Source organism: Apis mellifera, linkage group LG8 (assembly GCF_003254395.2).
Source record: "Apis mellifera strain DH4 linkage group LG8, Amel_HAv3.1, whole genome shotgun sequence".
In the NCBI taxonomy this organism is placed as follows: Eukaryota; Metazoa; Arthropoda; class Insecta; order Hymenoptera; family Apidae; genus Apis; species Apis mellifera.
Genome location: NC_037645.1, coordinates 7281790 through 7303416, shown reverse-complemented (window position 1 = coordinate 7303416; position 21627 = coordinate 7281790). Strand labels below are relative to the sequence as shown.

General features: G+C 27.7%; 3 protein-coding genes across 4 annotated transcripts; all 3 read right to left on the bottom strand.

Moving 5' to 3' along the window:
* Positions 1 to 83: 83 nt before the first annotated feature.
* LOC100577546 (C1GALT1-specific chaperone 1-like protein) lies at positions 84 to 2240 on the bottom strand. The gene is made up of 4 exons (XM_003250459.4): positions 2054 to 2240; positions 1003 to 1972; positions 633 to 934; positions 84 to 557 (listed from the first exon to the last, which is right to left on the bottom strand). Exons 2-4 carry the CDS (start codon positions 1802 to 1804, stop codon positions 405 to 407), a joined length of 1257 nt encoding a protein of 418 aa, XP_003250507.1. The 5' UTR covers positions 1805 to 1972; positions 2054 to 2240; the 3' UTR covers positions 84 to 404.
* Positions 2241 to 2939: 699 nt separating this feature from the next.
* LOC726713 (tumor protein p63-regulated gene 1-like protein) lies at positions 2940 to 4845 on the bottom strand. Of its 2 annotated transcripts, XM_006564516.3 has the most exons (6): positions 4512 to 4845; positions 4121 to 4331; positions 3869 to 4045; positions 3658 to 3765; positions 3198 to 3331; positions 2940 to 3132 (listed from the first exon to the last, which is right to left on the bottom strand). In XM_006564516.3, the coding sequence occupies exons 1-6, from the start codon at positions 4624 to 4626 to the stop codon at positions 2945 to 2947; spliced, it is 933 nt and encodes a 310-aa protein (XP_006564579.2). In that variant the 5' UTR covers positions 4627 to 4845; the 3' UTR covers positions 2940 to 2944. The 2 variants fall into 2 exon arrangements, with proteins under 2 accessions (XP_006564579.2, XP_006564580.2); XM_006564517.3 differs by lacking the exon at positions 3658 to 3765.
* Positions 4846 to 5670: 825 nt separating this feature from the next.
* LOC412701 (vacuolar protein sorting-associated protein 13D) lies at positions 5671 to 21404 on the bottom strand. The gene is made up of 24 exons (XM_026442033.1): positions 21007 to 21404; positions 20624 to 20814; positions 20324 to 20555; positions 20063 to 20259; positions 19808 to 19975; positions 19497 to 19734; positions 12652 to 19427; positions 12386 to 12542; positions 12087 to 12315; positions 11759 to 12002; positions 11320 to 11688; positions 11028 to 11216; positions 10642 to 10965; positions 10335 to 10527; positions 10076 to 10258; positions 9773 to 10003; positions 9223 to 9249; positions 8860 to 9020; positions 7660 to 8274; positions 7415 to 7597; positions 6978 to 7349; positions 6799 to 6911; positions 6301 to 6730; positions 5671 to 6237 (listed from the first exon to the last, which is right to left on the bottom strand). Exons 1-24 carry the CDS (start codon positions 21101 to 21103, stop codon positions 6136 to 6138), a joined length of 12021 nt encoding a protein of 4006 aa, XP_026297818.1. The 5' UTR covers positions 21104 to 21404; the 3' UTR covers positions 5671 to 6135.
* Between the last annotated feature and the right edge of the window lie 223 nt (positions 21405 to 21627).

Sequence of the window (21627 nt, the reverse complement as noted above, 5' to 3'; positions counted from 1 at the left end):
TTATTTCAACATATTCATAACATATATTTAAAATTGAATTTATAGTTTTATTATCAGAGTTATAAGCGTTGATGAATTCTTAATTAGTTAGATAAGGCAACAATGGTGTAACAACGGAAATAATTATCAAACAGCACCACTTTGCAGTTCCCATATTTATCACATCAATGTAACTCATTAATAAACTATATAAAACTTGGTAAACTTTTCAAATTTCCAACAATGTTATTTTCTAAAAATTGTTTAAATAATTTCAATAATTATAAAACTATATAATGTAATATAGACAATATTGTTTTCTAAAATTATTAATAAATAATACATAATTATATTAATATAAAATAGCTTCAAAAAATTTATTACATTGATAAAACATCATTATATAAAAATTATGGAAGAATAATTTACTTAGATTCTGAATCTTTAATCTGATAATTGTTCTTAATTAATTGTTCTGGTTCAGAATATTTTGAGTGCCATATTTCATAATACATTTCACTAGAAATATTACTTAAATGTGTAATATTAAATTCTTCTTTTAATGCGACTTTCCATATCTGAAAACAATAATATTTGATTAATTCCAAATTCTTTCTTATTATAACAATTTTACAATAAGATAATAATTATACATCTTCATCTGATATAGATGTTGTCACTTTTCTATTTCCAAACACAGCTTTCTTTTTTAAGACATAAAAATTATGTAATAAATAACTAAAAGTATACATTTTTTCAGATTCTTCTATATTAAAAGTAACAGACATAAATGAGCAACACTCATTTTTTATTGGATACAAAGCATGAGTCCAATAAGCACTAGTTTTAACAACACCCCATAATAAAGATTGCAAAGAATATCCATGGAAGGTGCCTCTCTGATACTGATCTCTTGTATCAGAAGGATAAATTCCTATAGAAGCCAAATGTCTGGCTGAAAAAATTAAAAATGACAATTTATTTAGATGAGATCTACAGATTATAGATTAATGAAATATTTACCAAGATAATAATCTTCCTGTTTCCAATATTTGCCACTGATTATACATTTCTTTGAATCATCAAACATATTAATTAGTTTTTTAAGAACTCCCATGCTAATTACATATCCTGCATTAGCAACATTATATGGTTGACCCCATAAAAGTATTGCATGACCTAGATAATGATCCTGAGTATGATTTAATGGAGCAAGCATATAACGTAAATTTTCAAGAATCACTAATGTATCATCTTTTACAAAGATAAGCCACTCTAAAGTTTCATTATTTCTCCAAATATAATTAAAAGCTTCACAAAGAAGTTGCCATGAGGATACTAATTTTATTTCAAAATTTATAATAGGCACTTTGATATCTTTTAATTGACCAAAAAAGTATATTCTATTACAATGTTTTCCCCAAGTATTTTGGATAGCTCTAGCCAATTTAATTTTTTTTACAAATACAGCACAAGTGATGTGAACATGTGATTTCAACCAATTAGATTCTAATTCCTCCTTTTTTTCAAATCCATAAAGATAAATATCCATATCAATATTATTTAATATTAGTTTTTTATTATTCAACCACTCACTATATGTTGATTTATTCCAACTTTGAAAAATAATCTCTTTGTTGACCCATGTATCAGACATGAACCATTTAAAAAGACTATTCTTATTTGTAGAATATAAATTTAATGCAGATTTTTGGCAATTATTGCAAAATAAATGTTGATTAGTAAACAAAAATATTGCAAAAAGAAAACCAATTCCAAATCCAATCAGAAACACGGATCGTAATTTAAAACGATGAAGACACATCTTACAACTTTGATATTGATTTAATATAATACATCTCTATTATAGTACTTTTCTTTTTGAAATGTCCATTTATGATCTAATAATATTAATTGATTCTTGTTAAATTCATAAATATTCAATTGTATTAAATCATTTTAATCATAAGCTTTACATTTTAAATCATAATATCTAAAATATCAAAAAATGAAAATAATAAATAATATATTACTACAAAAATTATACAAAGAATTATCAAAAAATTGTTATTACGTTTCTTATTTATTTATATTGCTAATCATTTTATTAATAAGAAACTTAAGTTAGGAACTGCAATAACGCTATTTTCTTATGAAATATACTTTTCTTTTATACTTTTGCGCAATTTTTTAAGTAAAATTGAACGCTATAATAAATTAGGTCAACAGGTGGAATTATATATATGCCATTATACGTGACATAACCAATCATTTTGATATTTATATATATATATATATAAGAAGAATCTTATTTACATAAGATTATACATAAATAATAAAAATAATTATAAATTTAATTAATATATATATGTATATTATTTATTTAGATAAAATATAAAATATTTTTCATAAAATATTTTTTTACTTTTAAAAAATTAATTTTTACTCGCAAATTTTTATGTAATATTAATTAAAAACCTATAATATTGATATAGAGATTTCAAAATAAATTAAATACGTATTTATAAAAGATAATGATTAACAAAATAAAAAAATGTTTTAAATTTTAAAGATAAATTATTTTTATTTATTATATATAAAGAAAGGTTAAACCTTGTCTTTACAATATATAATTACAAAACATAGTTTTACATTAAGAAATGAATCACCATAATATGATATAAATGCTTAATATCTATTTTTTGTTTTTTGTTAGCCAGGTACTGTGAAAATATTTATATCTTATATAATAAAAATTTATAAGATGATTAATAATTTCACAATGAAATCCTTAGAAAGTAAACAAAAATCTATTTATGTTTTTCTATAGATAAATTATACTTATGTATTTAGTTTTAATATTTTTTTGTTATAAATACCATAAAATTTATAAATAGATAAATAGCTTTAAAAATTGAAATATGAATTTTAAAAAGTCAAAGATTATAATTTTTTGCAAATTTGATTAAAAACTAACTTTTCCACGAATTTTAAAGAAACCTAAATTATTTCTATTATGTACTAATGCACCTACACCAAAATAGTTTTCTATGATAATAAGTCCATTTTTTATACTACAGTCTGATGGCAAAAAATCTTTAATATATGTTTGGAAATCTTCAACTTTAAATTTTGCCTTTTCAGCTTCAGATCCTATAAATAATATTATAGTTTTGCAAAAAATTATTGATATAATTGTATAAATAAAATATGTTTACCTTTGTACCAAAATAATGGATGACTAGAATAAGTAAGCCATGGTATATCTTTTGCAAATGGATTCCATTTTTTTATTAATGGTAATGGATTGCCTTTATTCCACATCAATCTTATTCCAGACATGTGCCTTTTCCTGAAAATTCAATTTAAATTTTGTATAGCAATTATTACTTTTATTTTAATTATTATATTTGACATCTAAAAATAAATATACTTGAAACATAAGTATTGTATTTTCACTAAGCAAACACTAGCAAGCATAAAAATAAAAAATAATGATGAAATAAATAAGTTGTTTTACTATATAATTTGCATTTCAATTAAAAGAAAATTATTTAAAAATAATTACATGAATTTAGAATATACAAGAACATTAATATTGTTAACAAAAAGCAATAAAATAGTGCAATTCTTTTTAAAATAAGAGAGGTCTTTGCTTTATATAAAAACACAGTGTACCTAGGTTCAAACTGTGCAAGACCTGTACAAGAAACAAGAGAAGACCACTCTTGACGACCTGCACAATGAATTATTGATGATACACCCTCAGCCAATCCACTTAATCGTCTAAAAATCGTTCATAAATTTATAAAAAATGAATCCTAACTATGAATTTTTTATCTATAATTTAACTATAAATTTTTTTTGTGAATTTTATAATAATACTTACGGTGCTAGAGATGAAGGAGGATAAACTAATTCACCCGAAACAAGTGTATCAATTTGCAATAAAGGTATTCGATTATATTCTAATATTTTTAAGGAAATGAAATCATATTTTATTGAATAAATAGCTTTGTTAGTTAATATTACTAATCTTTCCTTTTCAATATCCCACAGACTTATTCTATAAATATTTTTTAATATTAATCTATATGTTATATAATAATCCAATAAAAATTTGTTATATCAAATCTCCTACTCTGTCAAAAGCCAGCTTCCAACAATATCCTTCTCCTCTTCATTTATCAAACTTTCCTGACAATCTTTTAATGCTCTATCAACAACTTCATTTCTATCAGAGAAAAATGAATGAGTATCTATATGCTTGAAAGGCATATTAGATACATCTCTTGTTGATGGAACTTGACTTGAAATATACGATTCATTTTCTCTGTTCTTTTTTGTAGTATCTATAAAAATTAAGAAATGAATATATTAATATGTTAAAATTATAAAAAAATAATTTCATAAAAATCTAAAAGATCAAAATTGAAAGAAACAAAAAATATCAATATTTATATCACTTTAATTTCATTAAGATAATAAATTCATAAAAATATTATAACCAATGCTATATATAAAATATTTACCAGCAAAAACAGCATTTTGAATGTTAAATTCGTTACTATCAAGTTCTTTAGTAATTTCTAATGTAGCTGTTTCGAAATTTCCCGGTAGTCCTTCATCGAAATAAGTTTCATCCATAATTACAGGTTATGACTTTTCTATCTAATCAAAAATCTCTTTTTCTTTCGTTATTTACAACGTTAGATTTAAACAATTTCTAAAATATATCTAAATCAATATTTTTTTTCGTTCAATAACTTCTGTAACGTTAACAAGTTATATTTATATTATATTATTCAATAAAATGCTATGAATAGTTTGACATTTTAAGTAATTGTAAGAAGCGCCATATTTATGAAATTTATATTTCCAGTTGATAATATTATCTGCAAATAAGAAATTTGTGATTTTCTTTTAAATATAATGTTAACTATGTATGAAAAAAATGTAAAGAAATTATTATAAAAAATCTTTAAATATATTTAGAAATTATATTCGTTATATTTATAATAAAAGACAGTATTATCGAACAAAAATAGGATTTCTTTATTAAATATCATTGACAATGTGAAAATTTCAAAGTATAACAAATCTAGACAATCGTTGTATACATTGTTAATACGTTGATTGTTATTTGTTAATTATTATACATATATATATATATATAGGCATTGGTTTTATAAAAATCATATTTGAATAGAGTTGACCATTTTGAATTTTACATATCTGTACAAATTTTTTAAATTATATTCTTTTATTATTTTTTATTTTCGTAATATTAGAAGAAAAATGTATGGTTAATAATACTTAATGATATAATTATGTTATTTTTATACAACGAATGACATAAAAAATATATAATTTATAGTCACAAAGAAAAAATAATCTATAAGATATCAAATATGTTAATATAGAAAATAAATATCCTATACTACTATAAAAACTTTGGTTTGTGTTATTTTTTCTATTTTTATTTCTATTCAGCTTTAAGTAGTATTTATCCCAAACAAATGAATTTATTATATCTTACATTCATCAACAATATATATATAAATATAAATATATATATGTATATATATATGTATGGTATGTGTATATACACACATATATATATATATATATATATATATACACCATACACATACACACACACACATACATTCTATAAAAAAAAATTTGGTATTTTTTTTTTTTCAGAATTTCTGCTTGATTTTACTTGTACGTTAATATACAAAATGTGTTGTACATGTATGTGCTATCTGTGCGACAACTTAATATTTTTTTTTTTTTAAAGAATATTGTCTGATTGCCTTTATATTCGAATTTTTTTGCAGAAATGGTGTTTTGCATCAGTCTTATTATCAAATTAGTTTTAAGCGTAATAAGGCATTATTACATGTGTTATTGAAAAAGAATAAAAAAAAAAAGCAAGAAATATACAAGAAAATCAAAAAATAAATTAACATACAAAATATACATTATTAGCCAAAAATTTGGATCACTTATTTCTTTTTAATTACTTCGGAATTAACATTGAAATGAAAATATTTTAATGCATTAATTTCCCATAAAAATTTTTTGTAAAAACATAGTGATTCCAAACTTTTGTCAAATACAAAATAAATTTTCATATATGATTGTTTGTAACTACTTATAGTACTGTACATCATCTAACATATTATCCGAAGAAGAAAGAGTCAAGCTACGTTCCTCGTGCATTCCTTTAGCGTAATTAATTTGCTGCGATACCTATAATAAAATTGAAATAATATAAATATATTAATAATGAATAAATAAATTCTATATACTGACTCTTTTGGCTACTTCTTCATTGTCACATCGAACTTTAGGTCTTCTTAGAAGTTCTGGACCGTCCATGTTAACGGTTATCGTTGAATCTGATCTAGATATTAATTCAATATAGTATAAAGTAACACCATTACTTTCTAGCTTATGCATTGGTTGACAATATAATAAGTCCGCTAGACTGACTTCGGTTACAACTCCTTTGGTACCTCCGGAAATCACTCGAACTCTTTCATTAGAAACAAGAATTCTTAGATTCTCCGTTCCACTACGTAAACACTCATATGCCACAAATAATTCTGAATAATTATGTTCATTTATTATATAAAGAAATTCTTGGCCCTCTGCTTGTTGGCGATTATAAGGTGGTAATAGACCAGCAGAACCACTTGCCACACGAGGAGGTCTATCGCGTTTTGGTATTGTACGATGAGCACTGAAGATATTACGGGAAATAAAAATTATGTATTAAATATTATTAAATATAATATAGAAGATATGTACCTTCTACTTGTTTCTCTTACAGCAGTAGCAGTTTCAGTGGCAAGATCTAGAACTCCTACAACAGGTTTCGTAATAGTTCCGACAACTCCTTTACCAAATCCAGCAAAAAAACCCTGGAATTATTTATATATTCAATTATATTAGTTTATCACTTTTATTTATAATTTTAAAGAACGCACAGGAAATCCTTCATTTGTTGCTCCATCATATGTTTGTTTAAAGATGCTAGTTACTCCTCCAAGTAATCCAAAGCCAAAGCCTTTTAATCCAGCTACTAAATGATCACTACTGCCTGCAGTATTGGCTCGAATTCTTTGTCTAGCTTCTTCATGTCTTTCATCCATTATTACTCTTCCTAACCCATCAGAAAGAGACTCTGTTACTTTGGCAGCAGAATTTGATATACCATGAGTAACATTTTTTACTAAAGTCTTCACACTTCCTTCATAGATTAAACCAGAGACTCCTTCTGTGACATCATTCACAAAACCTAAAGGATTACCTAAAAAGTCCACCGATCCTAATATCACGGCAGCTTGCCATTTTAATTCCTATAAAAAAGAAAATATAATAACTCGAAATAAATCAATAAATAAAAAATTATGATGATTCATACATCTTTATAGTGTTTTATAATGGAATGTACTAGGAATTGAGTGCTTTCAAATGGATGTTTTTTAATAAATGGCTCCAGTTCAATAGTAGCATCTTCAAATTTAATTAATGTTAAACCTAATTGTCTTTTTATAGCTTGAAGATGTCGTGGTAGTTTTGTTGTAGTGAGTACACTTAATTTTACCTGTATACAAGAAAATATGTAAAATATTTTTAAAATAAATAATTTTAATTTATAAAACTAACCTGACTAGGAACAATCTTTAAAGCGCCAAAATAGTATCGTTTAGCATGTGCAGCTGATACTTCGGAAATAAATCTCTGAGCTTTGAAATCATTCTCATCCATAGGTACTTCCAATTCTGATCTACCTGCCCCGACAAAGGCAACCAATTTCAATATTAATTTCTCTTCTAAATGTATACATAATGGCTTAATGCTCACTACAACATGTTTATATATTTCTGCATTTTGATTTTTCGATTTTAATTTTTCTGCAACCACGTGTATAGCTGGTCTATGCTCATTCTCAGCTCTAGTTGGACGTGTTACATAAAGAACAGAAGTACATTGTGCTTCAAAGAGTTGATTATCAATTTGTATATCCTTCATGCTTAAATCTAGAGTGGTATTAATAGGAGTTTGAACCAATTCCAGAGAAATACCGGCCATACGAATAAACAATAATTCTTCAACTGGTCTTCGAGAAACAATTGATAGTCCTAACCCAGTTGTTAAGCTAATTTTTAATTCCAATTCTCTAGAATTAATTTTTTCTGCATCACTATTTATTTGTGTTGGTCGGTGACTGACTGCAATATGAGACCAATCACGTTCTTCTAATAAAGCAAATGTTTTTTTCTGAAAAAAAAAAAAAAAACATCAGAAATTGATATATTATCTTTAAAGTTTTAAAGATATAAAAAGATCGTAAATTATTATATTTAGCGATATTAATTAATATTGAAATAATATTGTAACTTTAAATCAGAAAATGAAAAAATTATTTTTAATTTTAATTTAATTCATTTAGTAAGAATTAAATTTCAATTTATTTTAATTTCAATTCAAATATTAAAAAAACTTTAAATCCTTTGAAAACTTTTTTTTAAAATTTTTTATTATTGTTAATTTACTAATAAATTATTATATTATATTATATAATAAAATATTATTAATTTGCTAATAAATTGATATATGTTTAATGATATGTTATTTTGATTATTTTAAAGAATTTTAATTTTTTATAATCTATTCTTATTATTATTATTATTATTTGTAATTTAAATTGACATTCTATGACGTTTTCGAGTGATGCTTTTTATCTCTTTCAAATATTTTAAGTTTTTATTTTGACAATAAAAATATATGTAATTATTTATTTCTTTAATATTTTGACTTTACTATATTATTATATTCTATTGTATAATTGTCCAATATTCATACCTTTTCTTTGATATCTAACACTTGTAACACTCTTGTTGGACCATCAGTAGTTACCGTAACAGACAAAAATCCAGATCCTGGTCTCAGTTTTTGTCTACCAACACGCTGTTCAATTGGAGGAGGATTAGTATGTGTTTGAGGACCTAATACTGCTTCACTCCCTAAAAAGATATGCAAAAGCTGTATACATGTATATTCCTATAAAGATCCAGTTGCTGTATCAAGAATTCAAAATTAAAATAATATTTCATGCATTTTATTATCCAATGAACGTAGCGTTAATAAAATAAAAAAACAAGCGAAGTTCGAGCACATAAGATATTTATAATTGATGATTTTAATGTACTCCGAATCTATACGTACACATTTGCCAACGGGCGACACTGCCGCCTGCAACATTATCATTATGAGTATAAATTTACAAGCATAATATATTTCAGATAATAAACGGAGAAAACAGCTTAATATTTCATATTAATTTATCTAAATTAAATAATATAAATATTGATTCATATAAAATTACATTTTACTTGCATTGAAATATATATTTTTTAATTTTAACGATAAATAGAATTAATAAAATATCGTTTTTTATTAAATGAAATTTTAATTTACATGACATAATGATAGTATCAGTAACTTCATAAGTGAATTAGATATGTGGTGATAAGCTGTGGCAAATAAAATAAAAAGATATGATAATGAATAAAAAACTATTTACTCATAAAATTGTTTATAAAGCTTAAAAATTTATACGATTTTATGTTTATAAAATTATTAAGTTCTAGTTATATATATACACAATTTTATATTCTATTCTAAATATAAAAAATTTAAATAAAAATGATGTAGGTGAATGAATATACATGACTAAAGAATAAAATTTAATATAAGATTTAATAATTGCTCAAACCTTCATGTAATCCCATGAATCCATCTTTCGATTGCACACACATATTTTTATGTGCACAACACAATCGTCCATCATCTGTGAATCGCCAAGTTTGTGTAGATCTCCTTCGGGGATCAGGCTTTCTTAAGGCAAGAGCACAATAAGTGAATGGTTGAGGTGCTGTGCCTGCTATATCTAATACTAATACTGTCTCTGGAACTTTTGAATGTTTATCTCTAGGTGGACTAGATCCTATTAATTTAAAAAATTATTTTAAACTTTAAATTGCAAAAAATTTCAAGAAATTTAACAAAGTTATTATACCCTCATGTTGTAATTGACCATCTCCAGTCATTCTCCATAATTGAGATCTAGCTCCATATTGTTTTCTGCGCAAAGCAACCCAACCACCAGGACCAGCTTCTAAAACTAATCTCTGTGTTTCAACATCCAAAGGATCTAAACCACTTTCTCCTGTTCCCAGATCACAATCATTTTTAAAGGTTCCTGTTTTAAAAAGATTATGAAATATATATATAAGACAAAAATATATATATATATCTTACAGAAAAATATAATTTACCTGTAAAAGCAATATAAATAAAATTTTCATAAGTCAGAACTCTGCCCTCTCCAAGTATATTTAAATCATATGTAGCTGTCACACCTCCTGGTGCAGTTAGAACCAAACCAGCAGATTGTATGGGTTCGTCTAATGCATATGGTACAGAGGAATGTGGTCTGACTGTCCATTGCAAATTATCGTGTACAGTAATCTACAAAAATAATCTTGAAAATAATTTCTAATTAATTCAGTTAAATTGACTTAGCAAATAATATCTAATGATAATATAATTCGAAGCATATTTTATAATTTTTTGATTAATCACCTGATTCACTACTAAAGGCACCTCTGAGAAATTGTCCACTCTTATAGGCGGTGGCATAGTATCTGCATCAGTGAATACTATAAAGTAGGTACTTTCTTGCAAAACCACGTCTACACGAAGAAAATACATTTTTCCCGTCGTATCCCTGATATTAATCGTCAATGAATAATTATCATCCAATTTAATACCACCTGACCATATACAATCTTTAACATCCATGATGCGAACACAAAGCAATAAATCTTTGTCAAGACGTGGCCAATGAAATGGCATGTGGCAGTCAGGCATGATTTTAATATATGTTGCTTGAGCATCTGGATGACTCTAAAAGTGAAAAACAATGAGACAATAGTCTAAAATAAAATCAATTTCCTATTATTACTTACAATTGTTGTGGTGAAACATTTTTGGGCTAATTCTAAAGTAGAACTCGATTTATTATGTAACTGATATCTAGGAGATAATGTGACTACAGTTGTGGCTCTGTATTTTCCTCTAGCTATTCTGGTAGCGACGCTAATCAGATATACTATGTCGGGCCTACCATCACGTAAAGATATTCTAAGACGATGTACCTAAAAACATAATTCATTTATATTTTTCTTTTATATTTAATTAAACAATTATAATTATATTTAATTAAACAATATTATATTTAATACTTATATGTTTATGGACCTGTATTCCAGGTTGTAAATGAAAATGCTGAGACCATTGTGGAATTCCTTGAGGATGCACTGAAGTACCAATTCTCATTGATAAAGTTCTACTGGCTTCTTCATCACTAAAAGAAAATAACAAAGGAGCTACCATTCTGGCTTTTTCATTTTCTTCAAATTGTCCAGCTGCCTCTATACCAACTCCTTCTTGTCTGAACACCAATGGTAAACCAGTTTTATTTATGATCCAATATGGTGCAGTAATGTTAATCTGTACAGCAGATCCTTTTTCTATATTAACAGCTGCATGAAGATATAATATTCTTCCAGAAGAATCTGTTAATCTTAAACGAGCAGTGAAAGAATTTGTATTTGATGGTAATAATATCTAAAAAACATAAATTTTAAATATCAATATAATGTTAAAAAAAATATATTAAAAAAAGAATTTTATTTACTGTTCCTGATCCAGGATATCCATCTAGCTGTATAATAATTTCTAATTGTTCTTCAACATTTACAGAATGCAAATCTGCACTATCACCAGGCAGAATTCTCCCATTTTCTATACCAATTTCAAATAATAATTCGTGAGGTAATAAATTAGTCAATGTAAGAGGAGCCATCAATGTTATAATATGTGCTGGCAACATTTGACTCATATCTAATGGATAATTATCTCTCATCATTGCTATACACATTCTATAAGATAAAACAATTTAGAAACATTTACTGATTAATAATACTGATTAATAATTTGCTTATTTGCTATATTTTAAAACATACTTAAATATATTATTATGATTAGCTCTACATGTGATACGATTCTCTATAACTTCTAATGGCTTCTTTACTACAGTCCAATCTATTGTTTCAGTACAGTATTGAAACAAATTGTTCAAATTAATAGGTCTCAGACACATTTGTACACCAGTGTGCGTTAAGGGGACTGATATCGTAGATTGTGCAGGTACTTGAAGAATTCTGTCGCTAACAGACAAATTTAAAGGCAAATCTAAAAAAAAGAACATGAAAATAGAAATTCAATTAATAATAATTGAATTCATTTTGTACATGCAACCTACATCCAAGTTGATTTAAAGATTTCTCCATTTTGATTTCCACTGTGTGTTTTAATTTATTAAATATTTGTAAAGCTGATCTAACAGTTACTAATTTTCTAGCTGATCCCTCTAATTCAACAGCAAATACTATTCTAGCCTTTGGCATTAGCATCTGAAACTGAAAAGAATTGTTTAGATATAAATGTAATTTATTTATATATTATATCTAACAGTTAGATAATATGCAACAATTTATTACAAATAATAAAATAAAAAACTTTACATACCAATGTTGTATCTATTTGTATTCCAGTGATATTTGTACTTGCATGACGAAAATATATTCCAACACGATCGACTGTAACAGGATCTACAGGTCTCCATCCATCCACCAATACTGTGATCTGATGCCGTCTGACAGTATGTGTGGCATGATGTCTTAATTTACCTCTTCCTTCAAAAGTAAATGGAACAGTTTCACCTGGAGGAACTTCAAGCCATGTATCATCTTTCTTAAAGTCATTTTTAGCCTTGAAATTTTGTCCTAAATTTTTGGTATCATCTGCAGCAGCAATAATCGTTTTAAACCATAATTTACAACCTGTTTCATTTTTTAATGCAAAAGGAATGAAAGGCATTCGACGCTTATATGCTTGTCCATTACTTGGCTTATTTACATTAACATCCTTATTGGAAATTAAATAAAAATCTTGCATCCAATTGTTTTTAACCAATTCTATTAATTCTATCAATGTTGAAGTTATATTAACATCAACAGAATCTTGAGAATCAATAGACATTTGCAATCTCTTTGCATTAAGAGAATTAGTTAATGTCTGCTCCCATTGGATAGTAGCACGCCAAGGTTCAATAAAGGGTTCCCAACCACTGAGTACTCTATTATAATAATCAATATTAAAAGTAGCAGATATTATACCAGGTCCTATGCGTTGTTGTCTCAAATTGAGATCCAGTAAAGAAATCTCCAGTAATGGTACATCAGCATCTCTACAATCATCTATGATGCATATTCTTGCACAAGATGTTTGTAATTCAATAACATGAAAAACAGATTCGTTATTTGTATTAATATCTGAATAAGGTACTGCATTTTGTGTTAACCACAAAGCTGCTTCATCTAATTGACCTTTACAGAGATTCAAAGCAGCTTTACAATCAGCATTGGTAAATCCAAGAGCCATTAACTTCTGTACTTGTTTTTCAATAGGTGTCAATACTTCATTGGAACGTTGTTTAGCTACTAGAGTTTGTTTTGGTAAAGAACTAAGCATTCTGGAAAACATAGTCACATCATGGTAACTTAATCTTACACATAAAGGTTGTAACTGTATTTCTAAGCATTTATCTAATGTTAGATCCAAACTAGCTCCAACAGGATCTATTATAGATAATGCAGTCTCTTCTTCTAATCCTAAAATACAAGAAAACAATTCGCAATGAGAGAGATTACAAGAAAGAGGTTTTTCACCTTCTTGAGGTATAGATCTATAAGAAAGAACAGCTGTATTTTTCAGAATAACAGCATTTGTATCACGAATTGATGTATTTTCTACAATAACTAATTCTGAATCAGTAATATTGATTTTTAATTCAAATGGAGTCACACTTAAAGCGTTATTCTCATTTTCTTGATTGTTTTCAGTATTTATTTGTACAATTCCAAGAATGGGTTCTGGTTCAATAGAATTCAACATTAAAAAATCTCTTACAGCCTCCCACCAATCTAAAATAGCAGTTAAACGCATGCTATGAACTAGAATAGTCGTAGCTGCATTTGTTTTACGTCTTCTATGGTGCACTTCAGCTTGAACACGATTTTCATTTTTAGAATTTCTTAGAGGCTGTAAAATACTCGTGAAAACATTAGATTGTTTGTTAGTAGGTTCATCCTGAAATCTCATATCCATAATTAATATTTCTTGAGATACTAAGTCAATATCTTGTGATCCATCACTCAATGAATCTAACGTCAGCCTGGATTTTATGAAATTAACACAAGCTAAAGCTGCAATATTATGATTTGGATGCAGTTTTACAGTAACATTTACTAATTCCAAAGTTATGCATGATTTTTTCCAAATTTTCTCCTTATTATCCAGATTAACTATGGAATATTCAATAGTTTCGTTTAAATCTTGCATAAACTGACGCAAATCATCTAAATTTTCTCCAATGTTATAAGAAAGTAAACCTCGAATTAGCATGTATTGAGCAGGATCCAAAGCACAATCCATTGTAGATAGTGTTCCATGAATGCTCAAATCAGGAATCTCTCTACTAATATAAATATCTAAATTTCTTTCAATGCGTAATTTCAAATGACACATTTCAGTAAGTAAAGATGATCCAAGTTTCTTAATATGAAAACCTCCAACAACTATAGTATCCATATCGTTATCTTGATCATCACATTTTATTCGTTTAGCTGCATAAATATCCATATTAACTAATTCAAGAAACATTATATCTAACATGCATTGATTTATTATTTCTGAAACTTCAAATCTATTATAAGCAGTAAGCTCTCCCAAATCCAATAATATCATTTCGTCTGATCTAGAACTAACTGGCAATAGAATTACTGGTGCGCCAGCTTTTAGTTCTAAAGATAATCTCATGCTTCTTTTGTTGGTGTCAATTATAGCTCCAACTCCAGCTCTCAAATTAGCCATAATAGTCCAAAGTTGAGAAAAATGACTAAAGAATGCTTGAAGTTCTGCTATAAATCTTTGAGTGTGTACATAATGTACTGCAGACATTTCTAATTTTAATTGAGCATCGTAAGGTCGTTTTTCAGAATCTACATAACTAGAATACTGAAAATTCAGAGCTTTTCTACCAGATGAAAGAAATCTTTCTCTATAAAATCTTCCATGAGGAGTTAAGTCTAATAAAGACATTGATCCCAAAGATCCTGATACTTTCGTTTTTCCATTTGCTTTCAAAATATGCATATTAGCATTGGATACATTAGCTTTAGCAATTTCTTTCTCAGATTGTATCAAAACCAATGTTAAAGATCTAACTTCTATTTCAGTTTCTGAACGCAAAGGTAAATTATCTGTTTTATCTAATTGATCTATGTCAATAGAAGCCTGGTGCATAGTAACTTTTGGATTAATTCCTGAGGGACCAGCAAATCCAAAAAAATCAAATACCACCATCCAGGATTCAACATTGATGATTAAATCCAGGCAACTAAAATCGACAGTGACAATTTTTTGATGAAATTGATCTTTCATTGATTGATGACAATCTGGTTCAATTATAGTAATGCTCATTAATACCAAATTCTCTTCAGTGGTTGATGCACCAGGTGATGGAGGTGGAGTATTTGGAGTGTTTGCTAAAGAAATTGGTTTCCTACGCCAATGGGCAGGAATTGTTCCATATAAAGTATCAGTTTCCAATCTATCAGGTAAACTCCCACGTCCAAATTCGCTTCTAATTTGTTGTACAAATGCAAAGTTAGGACAGGATTTAGAAACACCAGCTGGAAGTTTAGCACGAGTTGGCGCTGAAGATTGCATCATACATCGATGTCTTGAGCCAATAGGACACAAAAGATCTTCCATAAGAAGAGATCGTAATGCAACTTGGATTGTAGATTCATTTTTTTGTAATTTCTCATATTTTACTACGAAATCTCTCATGGATAATTCAACTAGAGGCTGTTCCTGAAGACCTTGTTTCAGTTCTACACCTAAAGTTGGTAGTTCAAATAGAACTTTAATAGAGAGATCGAGTTTATCAGAATAATTTGATACTTTACTCATTGTTTCAGATTTCTGAACAACCGGTACTGTAACTGGCATGGAAAAAAGTCTATTTGTAGTATCTAGTAATTGTTCATACTGTTCTCGAGACAAAGATACTTTCAGTGGCGTCATCATGATTCCATGGACTTGAACAACTGGATTGTTAGAAAATTCATTATCAAGCAAAAAACTAGGACTTTGTGCTAATGTGTTCTCCTTTTCAACCACAATTTTTAAGATAGTATCATGTAAGATTGGTTTGCCTGATTCCTTACAGCAATAAATTTCTTCAGCTCTTAAAGGAAGATTATTATGAATTTGTCCAATATTGGCAGATATCTCTAATGAATATAAATTCATTTCCCTAACTTCCAGAGTTAATTTATGTTTTGCCATGGAAGTTGAGTGAGGTTCGTGTTGCAAAGACATAGTACCAAGATGTGCAACAAAAACTTGTCTACTATGAGATGAACGTGGAATTACTAAAACGGGACTATTTAACAGGATATCTAATTTTAAAGATAAGCTCCCTGAATTTTCTAAGTCCATAGACAAACTTGGTAAACGTCTACGAGGTGGAATAGACCAATCTTCTGCATTGACTAGACCTATAGCCATATCTGTGGCAGCTGCACTGATTTGTCTTGCAAGATTACTCAAATATTGTTTGAACTCATCGGCACAGGAACGTAATTCTGATAATAAATGAGGAGCATGAGTATACCAAACACTACCTATACGGATGGTTAAATCTATTAAAGTTTCCATTCCGTCATGTTGCTGTGTATTTAATTTGGTACATCTATTGGCTGAGAACCGTAAAGCTTCTGGTTGATCAGGAAAACCAGTGAAATATTCCAATGAATGTTGAGATGGATCAGCTATTGGATCTCTTCCAACACTAACGATTCTTTGATGTGTTTTACCAATTAATGTTTGATCCAAAATTTGTAAGCCTCCAAGTGAACCAGAAATGAAAGCATTTATCGCCAAAGTAGCTTGTATACGAGCATCACACATTGTAGCTGTGGCAATTTTTTGACCTACTAAATGATTATCCTGCATCACTGCTCTTAAAAGAAGTACATTTAATCTATGAAAATCGAAAGTTATCTCTGTTCTAGTCGAAATTTTTAGCTCTATAGTTTGATTAGAAAAAGACTCTTGTTTTTCAATATATCCTGCTTTTATTTTACGAGAAGGAAATATTCTTTTAAAAAATCCCATAAGTTCTACAATGGTTTCTTGATTGGCAATAATATCCAAGTTATTAAATTGAATATTGGCTACTCTTAGAATTTCTAATGTATCATATACCACGGTCAATTCAATTACAATCAGAGCTTCAGAATCCATTTTATCCAGTTCAATTAAAGAATTATTTCTAGGAGATTGAGCATTTTTTGCTTTGCTTGCTAGATTAGATAAAGCATTAGTCAAAGCAATTGGAGAAGTTAATCTTCTTGGCATATTAAGATCAGGAGAACCAGGAGAGACTGGAGAGACAGGAGATGTTGGTTCTGAATCTCTTAAACTTCCAGAAATACTATCCATTCCTACATGCTTGTGACTAGCCACTAATAATTCAAAATCAGGACCAAATTCTTGAAGAGCATCAACAAGAAGTAAACCATGAACAGATAGAGAGATACTAATGTCTGCAGTTCTTTTACTAAAAGCAGCACGAACTCCAGAGACTTGTAATTCTGCCACACTACGTCCTCTAGATTGCAATTCAAAAGTCATTTGATCAATGATAAATTGTACCATCATTGCATAACTTAAAGATTTATCTAGATTATCTTCTTTTTTAGGACTCTCTGGTTCTATATTAATTACATCAGTCTGAGAAATACCAGTGGATTTCGTAAAATTAGATAATAAATTATATATCAGTCTAATTGCTTCCACTTTTTGTTCATTAACATGTACTACTAGTCTTGGTAGATTCCCAGATGCTGTTACAGATGGTAAATTCGGATCAGAAGAAGCGAACACTCTTCGTTCAATTTGTAAGGATATATTAAAACGTTCCAAAACATGTAAGCTGGACATTCCTCTAGTTCGTACGTGCTTCCAATTGTCTTTTACCTTTCCTACAAGAATTTGTAAATCTATTAAGTCAATAGAATAATGATCATATAATTTCTGATGCAATGCTGTTTCAGAAATAGTTTGGAAATCTTGTATGGAACCATTTTCTTGACTTCCAGGTGGTGTAGAACAAGGTGTCTCAAATCTTTCATCTTCGTCGTCGCTATTAAGTTCAGAAGAATTAGATTTAATAATTACTTCATTATTTTGTACATTATTTGATAAGTGAAGTTTTCCAAAATCTACGACTACTACTGCAGCATTGGAATCGATAAAATTTTCAACTAATAAAATTTGTGGTGCAGATATATTGAACTGTAAATCCCAGGAAGAACGATACACCAAATCTCCATCTAAAATTTGTTCCCAGTTTTTGATAAGCTGTCTTCGAGTTCGACGTTTCATTGCTTGAAATCTTTGATTGGAAGATGATCTATGAGGCTTGCATATGAAATCTATAAGCCAATGTATTACTGTGGGATTATAAACTACATCCAAAGACTTAGAGTTCACCTGCAGCAAATGATCAGCATTTAAGTGCAATGGTCTTTTCTCATAAGTCATTTCAAAGAGATATTGAGGTAATTGAGTAGTTAACTTCTCCGCAGAACTCCGTATCCTTGAATTTACTGTAGGAATCATTTGAGGTTGTATCAAAATAGGAAAAGTGGAATTTTCTGTGAGATAGTCATGAAGATATAATGCTCCCAAACTAATGAAAAACTTGTGAGATCCATACCTAGGTCTCGAATCATAACTCAAATTTACTCGTTCGAATTGCAATTCTATTATTGCTTTCGTGTTCTCATTGTTTTTCATAGTACAAAGAGAAAAAGTGCCTTTAGACAAAGTAAAATTAAACTGTCCAAATACTGTATCTCGACGTAATAAAGTGTCATCATCTATAGTATCTGCCAAAACATCCAAAAGTTCACCATCAAATGTAGAAGATGTACTCTGAGTATTTGTATTTGAAGTTTTTGAATACCATCCCCACCATTGTGGAAACCACTGTTCTAACATTCCTCTAGGTTGAGGCACATTTACATTAGAATTTTGAATTATTTTTGGTGGTTTAATCCTTTGCATTGCTATTTCTCTTAATATTCTCAATTCGTCAAAACTTCGTTCTTGTTCTATCTTTTCTTTAAACTGTTTGATATCTGGAGATAAAACATTAGTTGGTGTTCCTACAAAATGATATTGTTTAATAAAAAAATAATAACATAATAAAACTTGTATAATTTTTATTTAAATACCTAGCAATTTAGCATAATTTTCCACATATAAAATATTTTCTTTGCCTTTTTGAAGAATATCTTTCCATGATAGTTTAGGTCTCAAAGCATCTTTGCCAATATGACATCTTACTGCATATTTCCACCATTCTTTTGGTGCAGTGGACACATTAACTATTGGACGACAGCATCTCTGTTGCTTACGACGCTCTATATCTTTTAAACCTTTTATACATTTAACTATTTGATCATATTGTATCTGATAAAAAATAACTTTATTATTATAGATTTTAAATAAAAATCAGATTTGTATATATAAATTTTAAACTTACATCAGTAAGACATAGTGGAACATCATCTAATAAAAGATCGACGATTATTCTAGGTTTATTTGTAGATCTTAATGGTCGTTCAGATCTATCTCTTTTGACATGAGCTCTTGCATTAACAGGCAATAAAATGAGATTTTTTATTATATTTTTTGGTTCACTCATTGCAATCTAAAAATAAAATCAATTTCAAAATTAATAACTAAATTTATTTAAATATTTAAAGAAAATAATATATAGAAAAATAAATATATATACAGCTAAATCACCAAGATTGAGAAAACCAAGAAATTCGTCTTTTTTCAAATGATTCCAATAAATAGAAAGCCTGTCAAGTTCCATGAGCTTGAAAGAAGCATCTGTGAGATTCCAGGAAGTAGAACCAGGTATCCAACTAGCATCACAACTTTGTGCAGTTAAAGCTCCAATAGTTACACCAAGTGCAATGCCAGTATCTATTTATTAAAATTATTTTTAAATAATATATCTTTTTTTTATTTTATTAAATAATTTACTTACTATCTGGCAATGTTACTCCATCTTCATATCTTATGTGAACATCTTTAATATTAAGTTGTAAATTTTCAATAATATTGGTAACTAAAGATGTACCATAATTCACCCAAGAACTATAACTAGTAGCATAATAACCAGGATCTCGTTCTGTATCTGCTCTCCATCTTGCTTCTAATGAATCTAATCGGCTTAATTTATATTCTAAAATTGCTTGTTCCTCTGCTTCACTATCAAACTGTGAACATATTTATTTATAATATATGAAACAAAACATATTATAAGAGAATAACAATTTATAAATACTTCATTCAAACTAATTGGTCCAGCTACTAAATATAATTGTTCTATCACTATGACCCATGAAGCTGTTCTTATTTGACGAACTGGTACTTGCAATCTTATTTTACCAATAAATCCTGCTTTTATTTCTACTGGTAATCCAATATGACGTAAGGCTTCTTTTTTTAATGGTAAATTTTCCAATTCAACTTCACCTAAAATACAATAATTTTTTTTAAAATAGAAATTTCATGGGAATTTAATTTAAAATTAAATTCGAATAATATTTAATAAATAATAAAATCTATAAATAAAATAAAAATAATTCAAATTATCAATGAACAAATGATATTTTTAATAAAAATCTATTCTTAAGTTTCACTATGAAAAGAAAAATATAACCTTACCAGACAATAAAGCGATGCTCAATTGATCAGTATTTAAATTTTCAACATATTTCCCCAGGTAATTATTTAATACCCAAGCAACAAGTCCTTCCAACATTTTGGAGGATTGAATAATTTTTTAACTATAAGAATAAGCTTATATACAGAAGCAGGCATAAGTATAATTTCTATAGGTTATGTTCGTCGAGTTTCATTCAAATTTTCAAAACTCACGATGTAACAGCAATTAAAAGATCGTACGATCGACAAGATACAACTTCTTTCACATAAAAAAAACATTTTTCACGTTCAATCTTTATTTTATGATAAAAATTATAAGATCAATCAACAATGCGAATCATATCAAACAATCCTCATCGATCATGAATACCATCGTGCCAAATGTTAGAGTTTCAACATCACGAAAAAAACTTTGAAATTAGTGATTATCTGATAATAAAACTTTTTTTTATAATGTAAAATTAAACAATGATACTAATATTTGAGATAATAATTATATACTAATATCAAATTAAAACTTCGAAATTCTTTTAGTGAAAATTTTTTAAATTAGCTAAAATTTTAACAAAGAAATTATTAATTATAATAATTGAAATTAAATAAAATTTTTGAATATAGAAT

What these genes read in the sequence shown, in the direction of transcription:
- LOC100577546 (XM_003250459.4), bottom strand. Translation starts at nt 1,804, where the DNA reads ATGTGTCTTCATCGTTTTAAATTACGATCCGTGTTTCTGATTGGATTT. An exon ending in ACAGGAAGATTATTATCTTG is followed by an intron (nt 935 to 1,002) that starts GTAAATATTTCA and finishes TAATTTTTTCAG; the next exon opens with CCAGACATTTGGCTTCTATA. An exon ending in CATCTATATCAGATGAAGAT is followed by an intron (nt 558 to 632) that starts GTATAATTATTA and finishes TATTGTTTTCAG; the next exon opens with ATATGGAAAGTCGCATTAAA.
- LOC412701 (XM_026442033.1), bottom strand. Translation starts at nt 21,103, where the DNA reads ATGTTGGAAGGACTTGTTGCTTGGGTATTAAATAATTACCTGGGGAAA. An exon ending in GAGCATCGCTTTATTGTCTG is followed by an intron (nt 20,815 to 21,006) that starts GTAAGGTTATAT and finishes ATTGTATTTTAG; the next exon opens with GTGAAGTTGAATTGGAAAAT. An exon ending in TTCCACTATGTCTTACTGAT is followed by an intron (nt 19,735 to 19,807) that starts GTAAGTTTAAAA and finishes ATTTTTTATCAG; the next exon opens with ATACAATATGATCAAATAGT.
- LOC726713 (XM_006564516.3), bottom strand. Translation starts at nt 4,626, where the DNA reads ATGGATGAAACTTATTTCGATGAAGGACTACCGGGAAATTTCGAAACA. An exon ending in GGAAGCTGGCTTTTGACAGA is followed by an intron (nt 4,046 to 4,120) that starts GTAGGAGATTTG and finishes AAATATTTATAG; the next exon opens with AATAAGTCTGTGGGATATTG. An exon ending in CTTGCACAGTTTGAACCTAG is followed by an intron (nt 3,332 to 3,657) that starts GTACACTGTGTT and finishes TTGAATTTTCAG; the next exon opens with GAAAAGGCACATGTCTGGAA.